The sequence below is a fragment of the Dendrobium catenatum genome, unplaced genomic scaffold, assembly GCF_001605985.2.
Source record: "Dendrobium catenatum unplaced genomic scaffold, ASM160598v2 fragScaff_scaffold_1038, whole genome shotgun sequence".
NCBI lineage: Eukaryota > Viridiplantae > Streptophyta > Magnoliopsida > Asparagales > Orchidaceae > Dendrobium > Dendrobium catenatum.
In genome coordinates this window covers 1,360,511-1,375,734 of record NW_021319500.1, presented here as the reverse complement: position 1 = coordinate 1,375,734, position 15,224 = coordinate 1,360,511, and the positions used below count along the sequence as shown (strand labels likewise).

Sequence of the window (15,224 nt, the reverse complement as noted above, 5' to 3'; positions counted from 1 at the left end):
ATCGCTCCGCTCTTTTGAAATTTTTTTGTATTTTCTATAGCAATTTTTTAATATAAATTTTTTTTGAAAGCAGCAAAAAAGCTTGTGGCCAAAAGCTATGCCAAACGAAGACGTAGTCAAACAACAAGAAAAGCACAAATAGCAAATAACCAAAAGAAATTATATGTGTGCATGTATAGATTCATATTCCTCAATATTTCCATAGTGAAACCTAGCATTTCATTTGTCAGCTCAATTTTATGAATAAGCGCACCACACTATTCTTCCTATGAGTGGTGGACCACATTGGAAAAGCCCAATTCAATATTAAGGATTCTTTCGTTGGTCCCTTCTTTGGCTGCAGATAACCACATACTTTTTCCAGAGGGACCATCAGACACCTAACCATCACTGAGTGCTGTGATAATTTGGGTTTCACTGAGGATACCATGAAACAAAAGTGCCAGCTCTTGCAATTTCCTCCATTAAACCCACACTTGAGAATATTTAAGAGTATTTACCCAAGAAATGAAGTTTAAAAATACTTTTTTCATTTTATTTCCTTTCCATTTTGGACAATGCTCAGATGAAAAAATATACATAAATTTGAGAACTTGAGATTGTTGGAACCCATCCAAAATAATCTAAGTGGCACCCCTAATTATAGGCATGAAAACTGTTGTAAGAGAAAACCAACATGTGTAAGTACTTATAGTTTACCTATTCACATCTATCTTCAATTAGCTTTTTGTCACCACTACCATGCAGAATAACGGTATCATCAAGTGAGACAGTAACCTGTTTATTCAATGGCCAAAGAAAAGCTTAGAATATTTGAATTTAAAGTCTTATTTTAAATTCTTAAATTCTTAAACAATCTTGAATTTATAAAAACACCATGATTTATGCACCTTCTTAGCAGTCCCAAGCATTTCTAATTGTGCATTTGACAAAGTGAGATCATGATCCTCAGTGATAACCTGGACATCAAATTTGGTACAGAAAAACTAAATCACTAAGTAGAAAGATGGAGCACAACAAGAGTAATAAGAATTCTTGCTTAAAGTGCATCCAATCTGGCCCCCTGTAAGAATAGCAAGATCCTCTAGATTAGCTCTTCTGTTTTCACCAAAACCAGGAGCTTTAATGGCACAAATCTGATGCTAAAACAAGTATTATACAACCAATCAAAGTAATATCAAGATACATTCTTTTAAAAAATAACAAAACATGAAAATAGGTGGTAGCAGTGTAAATGATAACAAAATAGTGGCACCTTTCACACATTATTTGTCCTATTCCTTTTCATAAATCCATGAGTAAACTGGGGACAAAAATAGTTGGGATAAGTCAAAATTCATAATGCACTATACTATTCTAACATTTATATGTTACAAATCCTTCAGCAAATAACAAACCAAAAATAGTTACGATAAGGCTAAAAATCCTTAGTACAATATTTCTATTCAATATCATGTTCCAAATTGAGTGCTTAATAAAGGATAGCATTACCTTCATCCCCGTATGATGTTTATTTAGTACAAGCATTGTCAAATCATCACCTTCTAGATATTCATCAATAATTAACAAAGCTCTCCTTCTCTGTAGATAGATAACAATGTTCATGCAAAGCTCACTTTTGCGCTCATGCTTTGAGATAATCAAAATCTAAAAAAGATGATACCTTTCTAAGAGTGCTCAGATGACACTAAAAAGTGCTCTGATACCACTTGAAAGTGATCTGATGGCACTAGAAAGTTTTTTAGGGATGTTAAGCCCTTATGAACTGGCCCAAGCCTAACAAAGAGGGGGGGGGTGAATTAGATAACTTTAAAATCAAAGATAAAACTCAAACCAAAATCACCACAGAAATCAAGTGCGGAAGAAAATAATGCAGAAGCAAGAATAAGAAAGAACATACCAGATTTATTGTAATTCTTTCAAACATTGACTTACATCCACTTCTTGGAGGCACCCTCCAAGTATTTCACTAAACTAAGTGTCTCTCTTTTAGCCCCCACAGCTAGGCGGAGAAGCCCTTATAAAATCACTTCCACCTTCCCCGATGCGGTGGAGTCGCCGGGTCCTTTAACACCAAAGAGATATTCTTCTTTGGTGAACTTCCCTCGAGACAAGCCTTGAATCCGACGGTATTTAGGTGCGAGCTTGCCGGAGCAACCGGGTGGAACCACCTCCATACTCCCTTGAGTCCCCCCTCATAGGATCTTCTCTCTCTCTCAAACTCCACCCTTTCCTCACTCCCTTTCAAGCTCTCTCTTCAAGTTTCCCCCACAAGAACAAAGCTACAATGGCTGCCAAAGACACTTACAAAAGTGCCTTGACAAAGCTTAAATAGAAGCTCTCAAAATGAGCTCATTAATTCAAGTTGCCGACATTATCATCCAGGATGATAGGTATATCGTCCTGCACGATCAGTACAATTTAAGCCCAATCAGTCGGGACGATTTGAGATGATCATAAGAATTTTATTCATATCGTCCAGGACGATAATATATCATCCTGGACGATTAGTACAAATTGTGGAATATTGTCCTTGACATTATCCTGAAAAATAGCTATCCGATGATCAATCGTCCAGCATATCGGCTAGGACGATCTGGCGATCGTCTAGGCCGATTTGATCGTGAAATCAAGTCATAATTGCTTTCCTTAAATTTTAGAGAAATTTTGGAAAAATTGACTTGGATCGTTCTGGACGATATCTTATAGTCCTGGATGATGTCCAAAAATAGGTTATTTATAAATAGATCTGATGGCAGATTCTTTCTGAATTGAGCCTATCGTCCTGGCCAATACACAATCATCCAGGATGATGTGTTTTGCATAATGACAACTGCTTTAATAAGGATGCCCTAATTTGGGTTTATGCATTTGGAAAGATCATTCAGGATGATATAAATATCATCTCGGACGATGTTACCCAAAATAGAAATCTTTAGGGAGCAACAAAAAATCTTTCAAGTTATAAAACATTAGGAGCCATACCAAATACAATAGACTCAAGAAAGGAAAAAATGTACAAACTGACTCAGACCTAGTCTACCAAATCTTGAGCTGATTTCAAATTACAATCCGATCGTGTGAACCTAAAATTTCAGTACATAAGGCAGTCATAGAGAAAAAAGAATGTTTGCTATTATCAAAATCATAAACAATTGATTCACAACAATCCCCCCCTTTTTAATTATGGCAAACAATTCAATTTGAATTTTCAAAAAAATCAATTTCTCCTAATCTCCCCCTCACTAGAGTAAACCCTTTTAAAAAATAGGGGAGATAAAAAAAAATTTATTGTTTTTAATTTTTTGAAAAGGAAAAAAAAGGATACAAATTCAACATTACGTTCTCCCCCTTTGACATTATCAAAAAGAGAGGAGGCACAAAAAACAAAATAAACAAAAGAAAAAAAAAACATTCCCTGATCTAGTGAAAAAGCAAATATTCTTAAAATGAGAAAGTTACCTCTTAGTTTTAATCAAAAACTTAGTAGAATTGGTTGACAACACATAGCCCAGAAAAGGTTAGAAATTCAAAAATTTGATAATCCAAACTCAAGTTCTTTAAAAAAGGCTCAAAAAACTTTTTAATTCAATATTAAATCAAGGAATAAATTAGAAAAGAAAACACTAAACTTTTCAAAACTCCTTCCATAAAATATATTAATAGAAGATCAATGCACGGATTGTTTGAATCAAGAATCAAGATTTTCAAACTCAAGTATCGAAAGTATATAAGGGTTTTCTTAAGCTTTAAGAAGTACAAGAATGGTAAGCATTAAACTTGTGGGCTCATTTTATGCCTCTTGACATATGGTTGGCGCACACTACGCATCTTTTGATTATTTGATACACTTTTGTTATATTTTTCAATTTGGCGTCATTGCGCATCTTTTATTTTTGGCATCATTGGCCATTTTTTTTTAATATGCTACCTTTCTGAAATATTAAAAATAAAAGTAAACCCATCATATTGATAAAACAAATTCTTGATTAAGAAAATTATGAGTTAGATTCAACAACTTGCAAAAGATCCCTATGCGATAAATAAAATATAAGGAGATAAAAAATTTTAATTTCAAAGACTAATTTAAAGATGAAAAAGATTTTAAATCAAAAGTAGAATAACCTCTTTTAGGAAATAGAGATTGAGAGTCAAAAACATGAGTTTTCTTCCTTTGACTGGTTTAGAGAAGTCAAACACGACTTACCAAAGATTTCAAGAAAAAATAGGAAGTAGATTTTTCATTTTTAGAAAAGTGAATGTGTGTGTTGATCAGAGAAAAACTTTCACGAAAACAAAAATTTTAAAGAATAAACAACACAGAAACACAAAATAAAAATAAAAAATATAAAAACAAAAACACAACATAAAAACACGAAAGGCTTTTAGCCATTATCTCTTTGCTGGTCTGATGCTTCAAAAACCAGATCTGCCCAAGAGATTTTTTGCCTTTCATTATTTCCACAGTTTAAATTTTGCTTCGCTTTGCCCTTTTCTTTCGTAGGAAGAATTTTTAAATTAGGGCACTGATTTTTCATATGTCCAGGCTTCCTACATCAAAAGCAAATAACGTAAGAAGGAATATGAACATCCTTACCATTTTTACCTTTTTTCCACTTTGCTTATACTTTGGTGAGCTTTGTGATTTTCTTAACAAGTCATTGCATTCATTACCAACTAAGCTATTTCTTTCTATATCTTCAGCTTTTAGAACAATCATTTCACCTGTATTCAAAAGTCTTTCACCCAAACTTTGCTCGTAGGCAATGAGTGAGCCAATCAAATTATTAATAGAATAATTATTCAAATCTTTTGATTCATAAATAGCAACATCTTTGGCATCAAATTTTCAAGTAAATAGCTAAGAATTTTGTTAAATTTTTCAAAATTTGAAAATTCTTTTCCTAAGGCATATTATGATGTTATAATTTGAATGAACCTGGTATACATGTCTAAGATCGTTTCAAAAGGTTTCATGGAAAACAGTTTAAAATCATTCATTAACATATTCAAGTTGGATTGTTTGATTTCACTAGTGCCTTCGTATATAGTGTTTAATTTATCTCAAACTTCCTTACTAGTAGTGCACATAGATACTAACATAAAATCTTCAGAATTTAAAGCACATAAAAAGTAATTTAAAGATTTTGCATTCAATTGAGCATTTACTTATTCTTTCCTATTCCATTGATTAAAAGGAAAATCAGTTTTAACTCCATTAACAATATATGACGGTGTTGAATAACCAGTTAAAATCATATGCCACATGTGAAAATCAATCGATTAAAAGAAAGTAGTCATGCAAATTTTCCTAAAATCAAAAGTAATATTTTCAAATAAAGGTGGTCTAGTGATTGAATATCCTTCCGTAATATTATGATTTGAAAAATTAGCCATGGATCGAAATTCAAAAGCTTTTAAAAACTTATTTTATGAATCCGGCTCTAATACCACTTGAGAGTGCTCAGATGACACTAAAAAGTGCTCAGATACTACTTGAAAGTGCTCTGATGGCACTAGAAAGTTTGTTAGGGATGTTAAGCCCTTATGAACTGGCCCAAGTCTAACAAAGAGAGGGGGTGAATTGGATAAATTTAAAACCTTAGATAAAACTTAAATAAAAATCACCACAGAAATCAAATGCGGAAGAAAATAATGTGGAAGCAAAAATAAGAAAGAACATACCATATTTATATTAGTTCGGTAAAACCTTGACCTACGTCCACTCCTTGGAGGCACCCTCCAAGTATTTCACTAAACTAAGTGTCTCTCCTTTAGCCCCCACAGCTAGGCGGAGAAGCCCTTAAAAAATCACTTACACCTTCCCCGGTGCGGCGGAGTCGCTGGGTTCTTTGACACCAAAGAGATCTTCTTCTTTGGTGAACTTCCCTCGAGACAAGCATTGAATTCGATGGTATTCAGGTGCAAGCTTGCCAGAGCAACCATGTGGAACTCCTTCCAAACTCCCTTGAGTCCCCCCTCATAGGATCTTCTCTCTCTCACAAACTCCACCCGTTCCTCACTCCGTTTCAAGCTCTCTCTTCAAGTTTCCCCCAGAAGAACGAAGCTATAATGGCTGCCAAAGACACTTACAAAAGTGTCATGATAAAGCTTAAATAGAAGCTCTCAAAATGAGCTCATTAATGCAAGTTGCCGACATTATCATCCAGGACAATTGGCATATCGTCCTGCACGATCAGTATAATTTAAGCCCAATCAGCCGGGATGATTTGAGATGATCATAAGAATTTTATGTATATTATCCAGGATGATAATATATCATCCTGGTTAATCAGTACAAATTTTGGAATATCGTCCTCGATATCGCCCTAAAAAACTGTTATCCAATGACCAATCGTTTAGCATATCGTTCAGGACGATCTGGCGATTGTCCATGCCGATTTGATCGTGAAATCAAATCATAATTGCTTTCCTTAAATTTTAGAGAAATTTTGGAAAAATTGACTTGGATCATCCTGTACGATATTTTATAGTCCTGGACGATCCACCTGGACAATGTCCAAAAATAGGTTATTTCTAAATAGATCTGGCGACAGATTCTTTCTGAATTGAGCCTATCATCCTAGATGATACAAAATCATCCAGAACAATGTTTTTTGCATAATGACGGCTGCTTTAATGAGGATGCCCTAATTAGGGTTTCAACTTTTGGAAAAATCGTCCAGGATGATATAAATATCGTCCCGGATGATGTTACCAAAAACAAAAATCTTTAGGGAGCAACAGAAAATCTTCCAAGTTATAAAACATCAGGAGCCACACCAAATACAATAGACTCAAGAAAGGAAAAATGTACAAACTGTCTCAGACCTAGTCTACCCAATCTTGAGCTGATTCCAAATTGCAGTCCGATCATGTGAACCTGAAATGTCAGTACATAAGACAGTCGTAGAGAAAATAAGAATGTTTGTTATCATCAAAATCATAAACCATTGATCTGCAACACTTTAAAGCAAGCTCCAAAATTCAAATTAGATGATCCATATGAATGTCTAAAATCTTCTTGTCATGAATTAGAATTAGGGGATTTTCTAATTCCTAATTGGCATGATATGCAAATAAGCATATGCGAGAATTATTTATTTGCAAGATGAGCATTTTAATTTTCTTAAATGACTAAAGATCACTTAGCAAAAGAAACATTCTAGAATCATCAAGGCAAAATAGTCTAATAATTAAAATGTACTTACACATTTTTTAGATCTCTCATCAGTAACAAAATAGGGAGATACATAGCCTCTCACTAATTTCATTCCCTCAACCACTTCAAGTTCATTGTGCAGTGTTTTTCCTTCCTATTAGTTAAGATACATAAGAGATATTAAATCATGACGTTAACACCAAGAAATTAAATTTTAATATAGAAATTCTGATGAGCCTGACTAAAATAGTAATAACTCCATCTTTGCCAACTTTCTCCATTGCTCTTGCTATCAACTCCCCAATTTCTCTATCATTATTTGCAGAGATGGTTGCTACCTGATTATGCGGGCACATTAATCAAAAAACTGTAGTTAATGTATCAAATTTAACAAGAGCCAATAAGAATAAGAAGATAAAGATGACATAAAGATAAAGTGATAGAATATAAATTAAAAATAGCTTAAAAAGTACTAAAGAACAAAAATACATTGAAATAAGCTCAATATAGTTCCATATTTCAAAGATGAAAGCATTATTGTCAGTTAATCAAACGGTGTGCCATCAGCTTAATTTTTGTCAACACAGAGAAACAAAGAAACTTAACTTATAAGCATGCCAGCAACACTCTCAACCTGTGAATCTCTTCTGAAGTACTAATCATCCATGCTCTGCATTTTAGATGAGCTAGGACAGAATCCACAGCCATATTTATACCATTTCGCAAATCCATGACATTAACTCCTGCTGCAACAGATTTACACCCTTCAGCAAGTATTGCCTGAGTGAGGACAGTTGCACAAGTGGTACCTATTCCAAAACAAGTCACTATTGGCAACCAAATCGAGAACTTTATTGATGATTAATTTCCAATGGATTCTGAGGAATTGTAAATTGTAGAGCAAAAGAAATTTCTAAGGGTTTGTTTAGTTACAAGTATTTGAAAATTCAATCTATTCAAAATACAATATAAAGTAAAATAATGTATTCAAAATATTTTGTATAGTTTGGATGCTTAGTAAAAGAAATTTAGGAGATTAATCTTTTTATGTTTGTTTCTTGCAAAGTAAAACAAATATTTTTATGTTAAAGCGGAATTGGAGGCAGGAGGCGGCTGGTGGTGGTGGAGGTTGGCAACAACATTGAAAATAAACTAAATAGAGAATTCCAAATCACACAGAATATTACTACATTTGCTTTTCTTCAAATCAAAGACTTAAATTTTAAAAACACCTATATTTGATTAACTCTACACTACTAATACTTGCAAACAAACTACCCCTAAAGGTAGAAATTTTACATAGAACTTCATTGCCTTGATAATCAATATCCTTGTGTTTTCCTAACGCAAATATTGGGACATGAGTGTACGTAAACTCATGGAAGATAACTCCATATTAGATGATTGAAAGGTTATGATTTGACCAAAATGCCCATACTTAATGCCCTGGCTGCAAATATGACCAGAAAATCCAAAAAGGCTTCCACATTACTAGAAAGTTTTGATTAAAAAATCAATGTACGTTAACAAGTAAGTGTTCACAAATAATATTGCTTTAAAAAGGTACCAATAGTGTGTATTTCTATTTAAAAACAAATAGAAGGTAATATTTGGGGTTTTCATGGTGAGTTTTCTGGCCAAACTAGGATAGGATTCTAACTAATCAAACTCAGTACATATTTTTCAAGATAGCTCTTACCAAACAAACAATCATTTGTTAACCAAGGTTCACATTTTCTGTCTACTCCTACCATAGTGCTAATATTCAGGTGTTATATGACGAATACATTTTTCCTGACAAAAAAAAAAACTGATGATAAAACAGGATAGGAAGTAAATCCAATATTCAAGGCCTATAATGTAAATGGCAAAGATTCATAACACCAACAATAAATTCATGAAATATTTTACCGTCTCCTGCAGCTTTGTTTGTGGCATTAGCAACCTGCTTTATAAGGTTTGCCCCCACATTTTTTGCTCTCTCTTTAAACTCAATACTTTTTGCAACTGTGACTCCATCTTTTGTGATGTTCTTCTCAATTATTACATTGCGACACTAAAACAAAGAACATATTTAATACTACTAAAGAAAGAAAGTTTATTCTTCAGCACCTCCCATAGCACCTTTACATGGAATAATATGCTTGAGATAAAAAATAAACTTGAAAACTCCATTTGTAACTTGAATATTTCATTTATAACTTCAATTCTATCTCAATCATCAGAATAAAACTAGAAATCTTAGTCTAGTATAATTGTAGCTCGTCAGAAGGCCATATATCTTTAGTTTAATTCACTGAAATTAATGCATAAGCTAGAAGTCATGGTCTTTTACAACTACGGAGAGACATAATGGACATTCATTTAATGGGTTGCACATAGAATTCTGTCCTTCAGAAATGATTAAAAAACTTAATAAGTATATTGTGGTTGGTTTGGGGGAGAAGCCCACGTGTATAAAACCTTTTTTCACATAAGCCACGTTCGTATGATGCACAGATGCTAACATAAAATATACATAATGCGGTATAGATTCAACGATACCATGTAATCATAAAAATAGGTCATAGACGACATTTTTAATAAATTATTAATATAAAATGGGTAATTAAATATTTAATATCAATATTTTCTATTAAAAAGCAACACACAATGAAACATTATATAGTATATTTCACAAAAAAAATTAAGGATCAATAAAATATAAAAATATATAGTACTTAAATGATAACTAAATTTCTTCAAGTGTAACAAATTTCAACAAAACACTAACAATTGCTTCCATTAAATCCTTAGAAAATATTTTATAAACAATATTGCCCACAAAATGTTAAAAATCCTCGAAAAGAGTACCACTAATGCCACAAAAAAAAGATCATGAAAGAGTCATAGATCTAAAATTAGGGTTGAAGAAGAAATTTAAAACCATACTTAAGTAGAGGAGAAAGAAAGAGCTTATAAGTCAAAGAAACGGTCTTTGAAGGCATCATTATAACATAGGAAAAATTGTCGCAGACTTTAACACTCTACACAAGCAGGCCAATGAAAAAGCAGATAAAATTATACATATGATTATCCATGGAAAATAGTGGCTTTTTCCTAAACATCTCAATGAATAATTATATATATAATTTGATAGTCACGTGATTTTCCCAATTCAATACATCAGCTCGAGTGAGATTTATTTAATGTGGGTGTCGGTTTACCACGGGTGCAAACTACCATAATTAATTACATCTTAGGCCTTGGCATAAAAACACTCTTGATTAGATATGCTATTTTATTCTATTCTTGGTTTGGTGCATAGTAAGATTCCTAGATTCTTCTAATCCAAGAAAGATAGGCTCAACAGGCCATTCAACACACAAAGATCATGTAGTCACTTAGTCGGTCAGAAGGGAGAAATAAAAAAAGCAAAATCATACGTCAGGCAAAAAAAGAGAGAGTGATAGAAGAGACGTCATCAACATGACGTGAATAAGGTGGATTTATAGCCTCCCAAGAATGAAGAGTTTACCCAACAATAAAGCATGCAACGATATAATCATACCGCTAACCTTTGAACCTAAATCTATAGGGACGTACTGTACCCTCAGTACTAATGCCCCCTACCTTGCTAATAATGCAAGATAGCAAGGGGACTTATAACTTAAATTTCACTAAGGACCTAAGAAGACCAACCTGTATTTACCACCCTGCTTGAAAAAGAGTACAGATAAAACTTGACCTAACATTTTAAATACATGCAGTTCAGGGTGATGCAAATGCAAGAGTGGTATACAAAAGGGGAATGAACATCAGGCCCAGCCATGAATAGTATTATGCCAATGCAATGATGAACTATCTCTCTATGTGATAAAATAAAATCTACATGCTTGACTCAAGCTATGCATGAAGGGTAAGGTTAATCAGAACTAGTCAATAACCACTACGAAATGGATTGGATTTGAAATATTAGTTTTATTTTAATAGATATACCCAAGAGTGGATACATTAATTTTGAAAGGTTAGTTGGTTTTAAGCCCTATGTTTATTTTATCTTGATTAGGTAAATTTTACTTTTATAGAAAATTAGCATCCTAAGAACTTAACACATGGACTCTGTCTAAGCTACCTGCAAGCAAAACATTGAAAGAAATCTAAAACAATTATACATGTCTAGTACTCAAATAACATAAACACACTAATCATCAAAGCATAAATAATAAATGAAGTGCAACTGGGTTCTAAAATACACCCATGGAAAAAAGAAAAAAAATAGTAGTTGAACTCTACCATAACTACAACTCAGCCTAAAACTATACATTAATAGAATATATGTGGGATCTTGATTGATCTTCACATATTTGGCCTCCTTCCTTCTGAATTACCCACATACCTATATAATTTTCCTAACTAAAATTACATATAAAAAGAAACTTACATACACTCCCTACAAAATAGTACAGTTAAAATTAGATAGTTATATTCATATCCAGACCTAGTTCTTAGAACCACATTCTTAAGGGTTTAGCAATCCTCATAGTAACTATCAGAGAATGTATTTATAATGATAATTATAGCATTTTTATTAACCCCTTAGGAACATGGCCACTTAAAGGAAATATCTCTATAAAAAGTCTAACCACTTAAGGGACAAGTGTCCACACATCAATCCACAAAATAGAAAATAAAACATCCATAAACAAACCAAACCAGAAATGCAACATCACATTATCATAAATACAAAGTAAAAAATAAAATAAAAATGAAAATTTTATCATAGCTAAACCGTATCATAAGATGCATATAAAAAAAGTGTCATATCTAGCACCCAAATGTGTGTAAAATTAGTGTTGACTAATAACCCCAATTTAGGTGAAGGATTCAAGTTGTAAGATCAATTTTATATTGTTAAATATATTAACCCAGAGATTCTCTTTAAGTGATTAATTATTTATGATGAATTAATTTTAACTTAATTTTAGAGTTGTAGTTTTGCTCATTAAGTTATAGAGCCAAAATACATGGACCTGACTATGCTAGAGTTGTAAAGAATTGAGAGTCAAATGCCCGTCCTCAATCCTATATCTAATTAAGATAAGTGATTATGAAACTACATGGGTGGCCATGCCCTCCTTGATTTCATAAGACTTGAGATAAGGCCGATAAGATACTCACTAAAGCAGACCTATTGCCCACCATAAAAATCATAAGCTTCCTATGTCTAAGATTGATCAATTTTAAAAGTACGATAAAGGAATTGGAAAACCCTCTACTTAAGGACATACAAGGGTTATATTTGACTTAAAGTTTTACATTTGGGTGATTAAAGAGTTGGATCGGGTCGGGCTCCCAAAGGTGACTTTAGATTTCTAAATAGGGGACAGTTTGTACAACCCTTTAGATCTTTCTTCCTTAACTTATGAGGTACGTGCACTAAGAAGAGGCCTCCTTAGGACACATAATCCCACAACTCGAGGTAGTCTAGCCTATATTTCTTACATGAATTAAGGGGATACAAAGATGAACACAAATCAGATAAGGGCTAAAGTACTAAGGTTTGACTTGCAATTCCTTCACTTCTCTAACAAAACATGTTATATTTAAAAATAATTTTTTAAAAATATTTTTTTTTTTGTAAAATTTATAATTTCATAACTACATTCCATCAATTCATTCATGACATTCTTATAATGGGCATTAGGATCAAGGCCTTCTTACAATATGTAGCCTCGCAGCTCGAGATAGTCCAACATATAAACTTTTTTAACCAAATGGGTGATATAAAAGATATACATATACATTATATTTGTTAGTCATTTTAACCCTTAAAGTCTTATGAATCAGATACACATTTATTCTACAAATTGAATATAACAAAGATTATGAAAGCTTCAATTTATGAATAATTTATTACTGATTATTAAAGTTGAATAATAATAGACTTTGTTAAGCCAAGGATATGAGATTTATTTCACCCTCCTAGGGAAAAACATAATAGCCTCGTAAGCCAAAATTACCTAGTAATTATCTTTTAATTTATGTTTGATTTAGCTTATTGATTTAGATTAATTTAATTGGTTAATTAGTGATTTATCAATTAATTATTTAAGTTAAGTGACAATTGACTTTGTTTACATTAGGGCTATGAGGTTTATTTTACCCTCTTTGGGGCTAACTTAATAACCTCGTAAGCCCGAGTTACTCAATAATCACCCTGTTGTTTAATTAACTTTATTTATTTTATTTTATTTATTTTGATAACCCTATTGATGGGATAAGTGGTATAAAATCTTTCAAATAGTTTTTTTCATTTTTTATCTAGTACCCACAACAAATGAAATTTCAAACATAGGTTTTATACTAGTAGACTGAGATAATAGAGTCTAATATATTGCCTACAAAAAGACCCACAAAATTAAATCAATACATAGATCAACCTAACATACTAAAGCTCATATTTTATTTTTTGATTTTCACATTCTTAATTATGTTCAGAGAAATAATAATTAAAGGCCCAAAAATCATTAAGATGATTTTTAACGTTACTTCGGTATTTTAAAACCCAAAGAGAGCATCCTAGCAAGATCCCCTTTTTGCGAAAAAACAATGATGCATATGACACAAATAGTTGGCTTACACTACAAGTCCAAGCGACCATATGAAGATCTCTAAGGTTTATAAACAAGGAAAGCCTTGGGCAACAAGGTCAAGGCTTCGTTAGTGCACTAACCTATGGCTAATGTATAATACGGTTCTACCATATATTAGCAGGTGAAAGTAAAATAACTGTTCACAGTATGTACAAGTGTTACCATTAGTCACAATAAGAGAGAAGATATTAACAGAGTTGCAGAAATTAGACATGATTAAAAAAAAGCAAGAGCATATGCGTATACCCCAGCACAACGAAGGAGCCTCTCCAAAGGCCCGGGAAAACTTGACTTGCCAACCAAGGCGTGAAAGTAAGATCCTTGCAAGTAACAAAAATAGAGTATGTTTAAGCAAGTCTATTAATAATAATCATGAGTGAACATCAAGGTAAAAATGTGGCGATATAAGGTTTATGTAATGACCTACACGTAGAACAATACATGCAAATGAATGCAACTAACTCGTCAAGATAGAGATATATATGATGTAATGTATATGTTGAATTGGACACCTAATATTATACGCAAAAATCATAGAAATAACCTTGTTCAAATTACACATGTGAAATCGATGCACTATCCATAAGTTATGAAGATAATCCCAGGCGTTTTGCATTTTTTTTAATAATTTGGACCGTGATTCCATTAAATGCATGCAAATGTAACGTATATGTTGGAATTATATCATTAAATAAAGCATTAAAATTACATACCCCTTTTTTTAACCAAATCATCTATTAATAGTTACAAATAAACCCTTATATATAGTTTGACACATGTTCACGAATTAGATGAGAGCATACAAGACAATTAGGTGGCATAATGAGTGTACATGTGCATATCACTAAATAAGCATTTAATGAAATCAGTTGACCAAACCACCTGATTCCAAAATTATTTATGTACATATTTAATGAACAGATTAAATATTAAAACAAAAAGGAATGCCTCAAAGCAACAAGGTAAAGTTTAGAATGATTTAATCTTTAGTCATTTAATGTTATTCATGATCCACATGTACTAAGGGTGATAAGTCACTATGATTGAGAAATTTCAATGAAAAGAAAACAGTTAACTCACTCTAAAAATCTTATGCGATGTTTTCATAGACATGAGAATGTGGACTCATTAGTGAGCTTAGCTTATCTCTTACATGAATGATAATGAATTTTGTCTTACACTAAAGCAAAGTTTAGTTGACAATTGGGAAATCACAATGTCAAATAATCAAATAAATTATTAACTTTCAGAGTAGCTAAATCTTTAGCTTCGACCTCCACTACGGGAAAACATGCGATTACCGTCGGACTTTTCGGCGGATACTTATGCATCAGTATTGAAGACGCATGTAACGGCGCAATGCGTGCGACGGAAAATTTGTGACTTATTTTCCAGCTCAAAGCACGCCGGAATATTTCCGACGTCAT

At 32.7% G+C, this 15,224-nt stretch overlaps 1 protein-coding gene across 1 annotated transcript; it reads right to left on the bottom strand.

Moving 5' to 3' along the window:
- Positions 1 to 699: 699 nt before the first annotated feature.
- On the bottom strand, positions 700 to 15,224 carry LOC110113849 (chaperonin CPN60-like 2, mitochondrial). Its single transcript, XM_020846556.1, has 11 exons — positions 15,099 to 15,224; positions 9,074 to 9,218; positions 7,790 to 7,971; positions 7,405 to 7,500; positions 7,212 to 7,316; positions 7,008 to 7,059; positions 1,942 to 1,978; positions 1,492 to 1,579; positions 1,063 to 1,136; positions 891 to 966; positions 700 to 777 (listed from the first exon to the last, which is right to left on the bottom strand). Exons 1-11 carry the CDS (start codon positions 15,222 to 15,224, stop codon positions 700 to 702), a joined length of 1,059 nt encoding a protein of 352 aa, XP_020702215.1.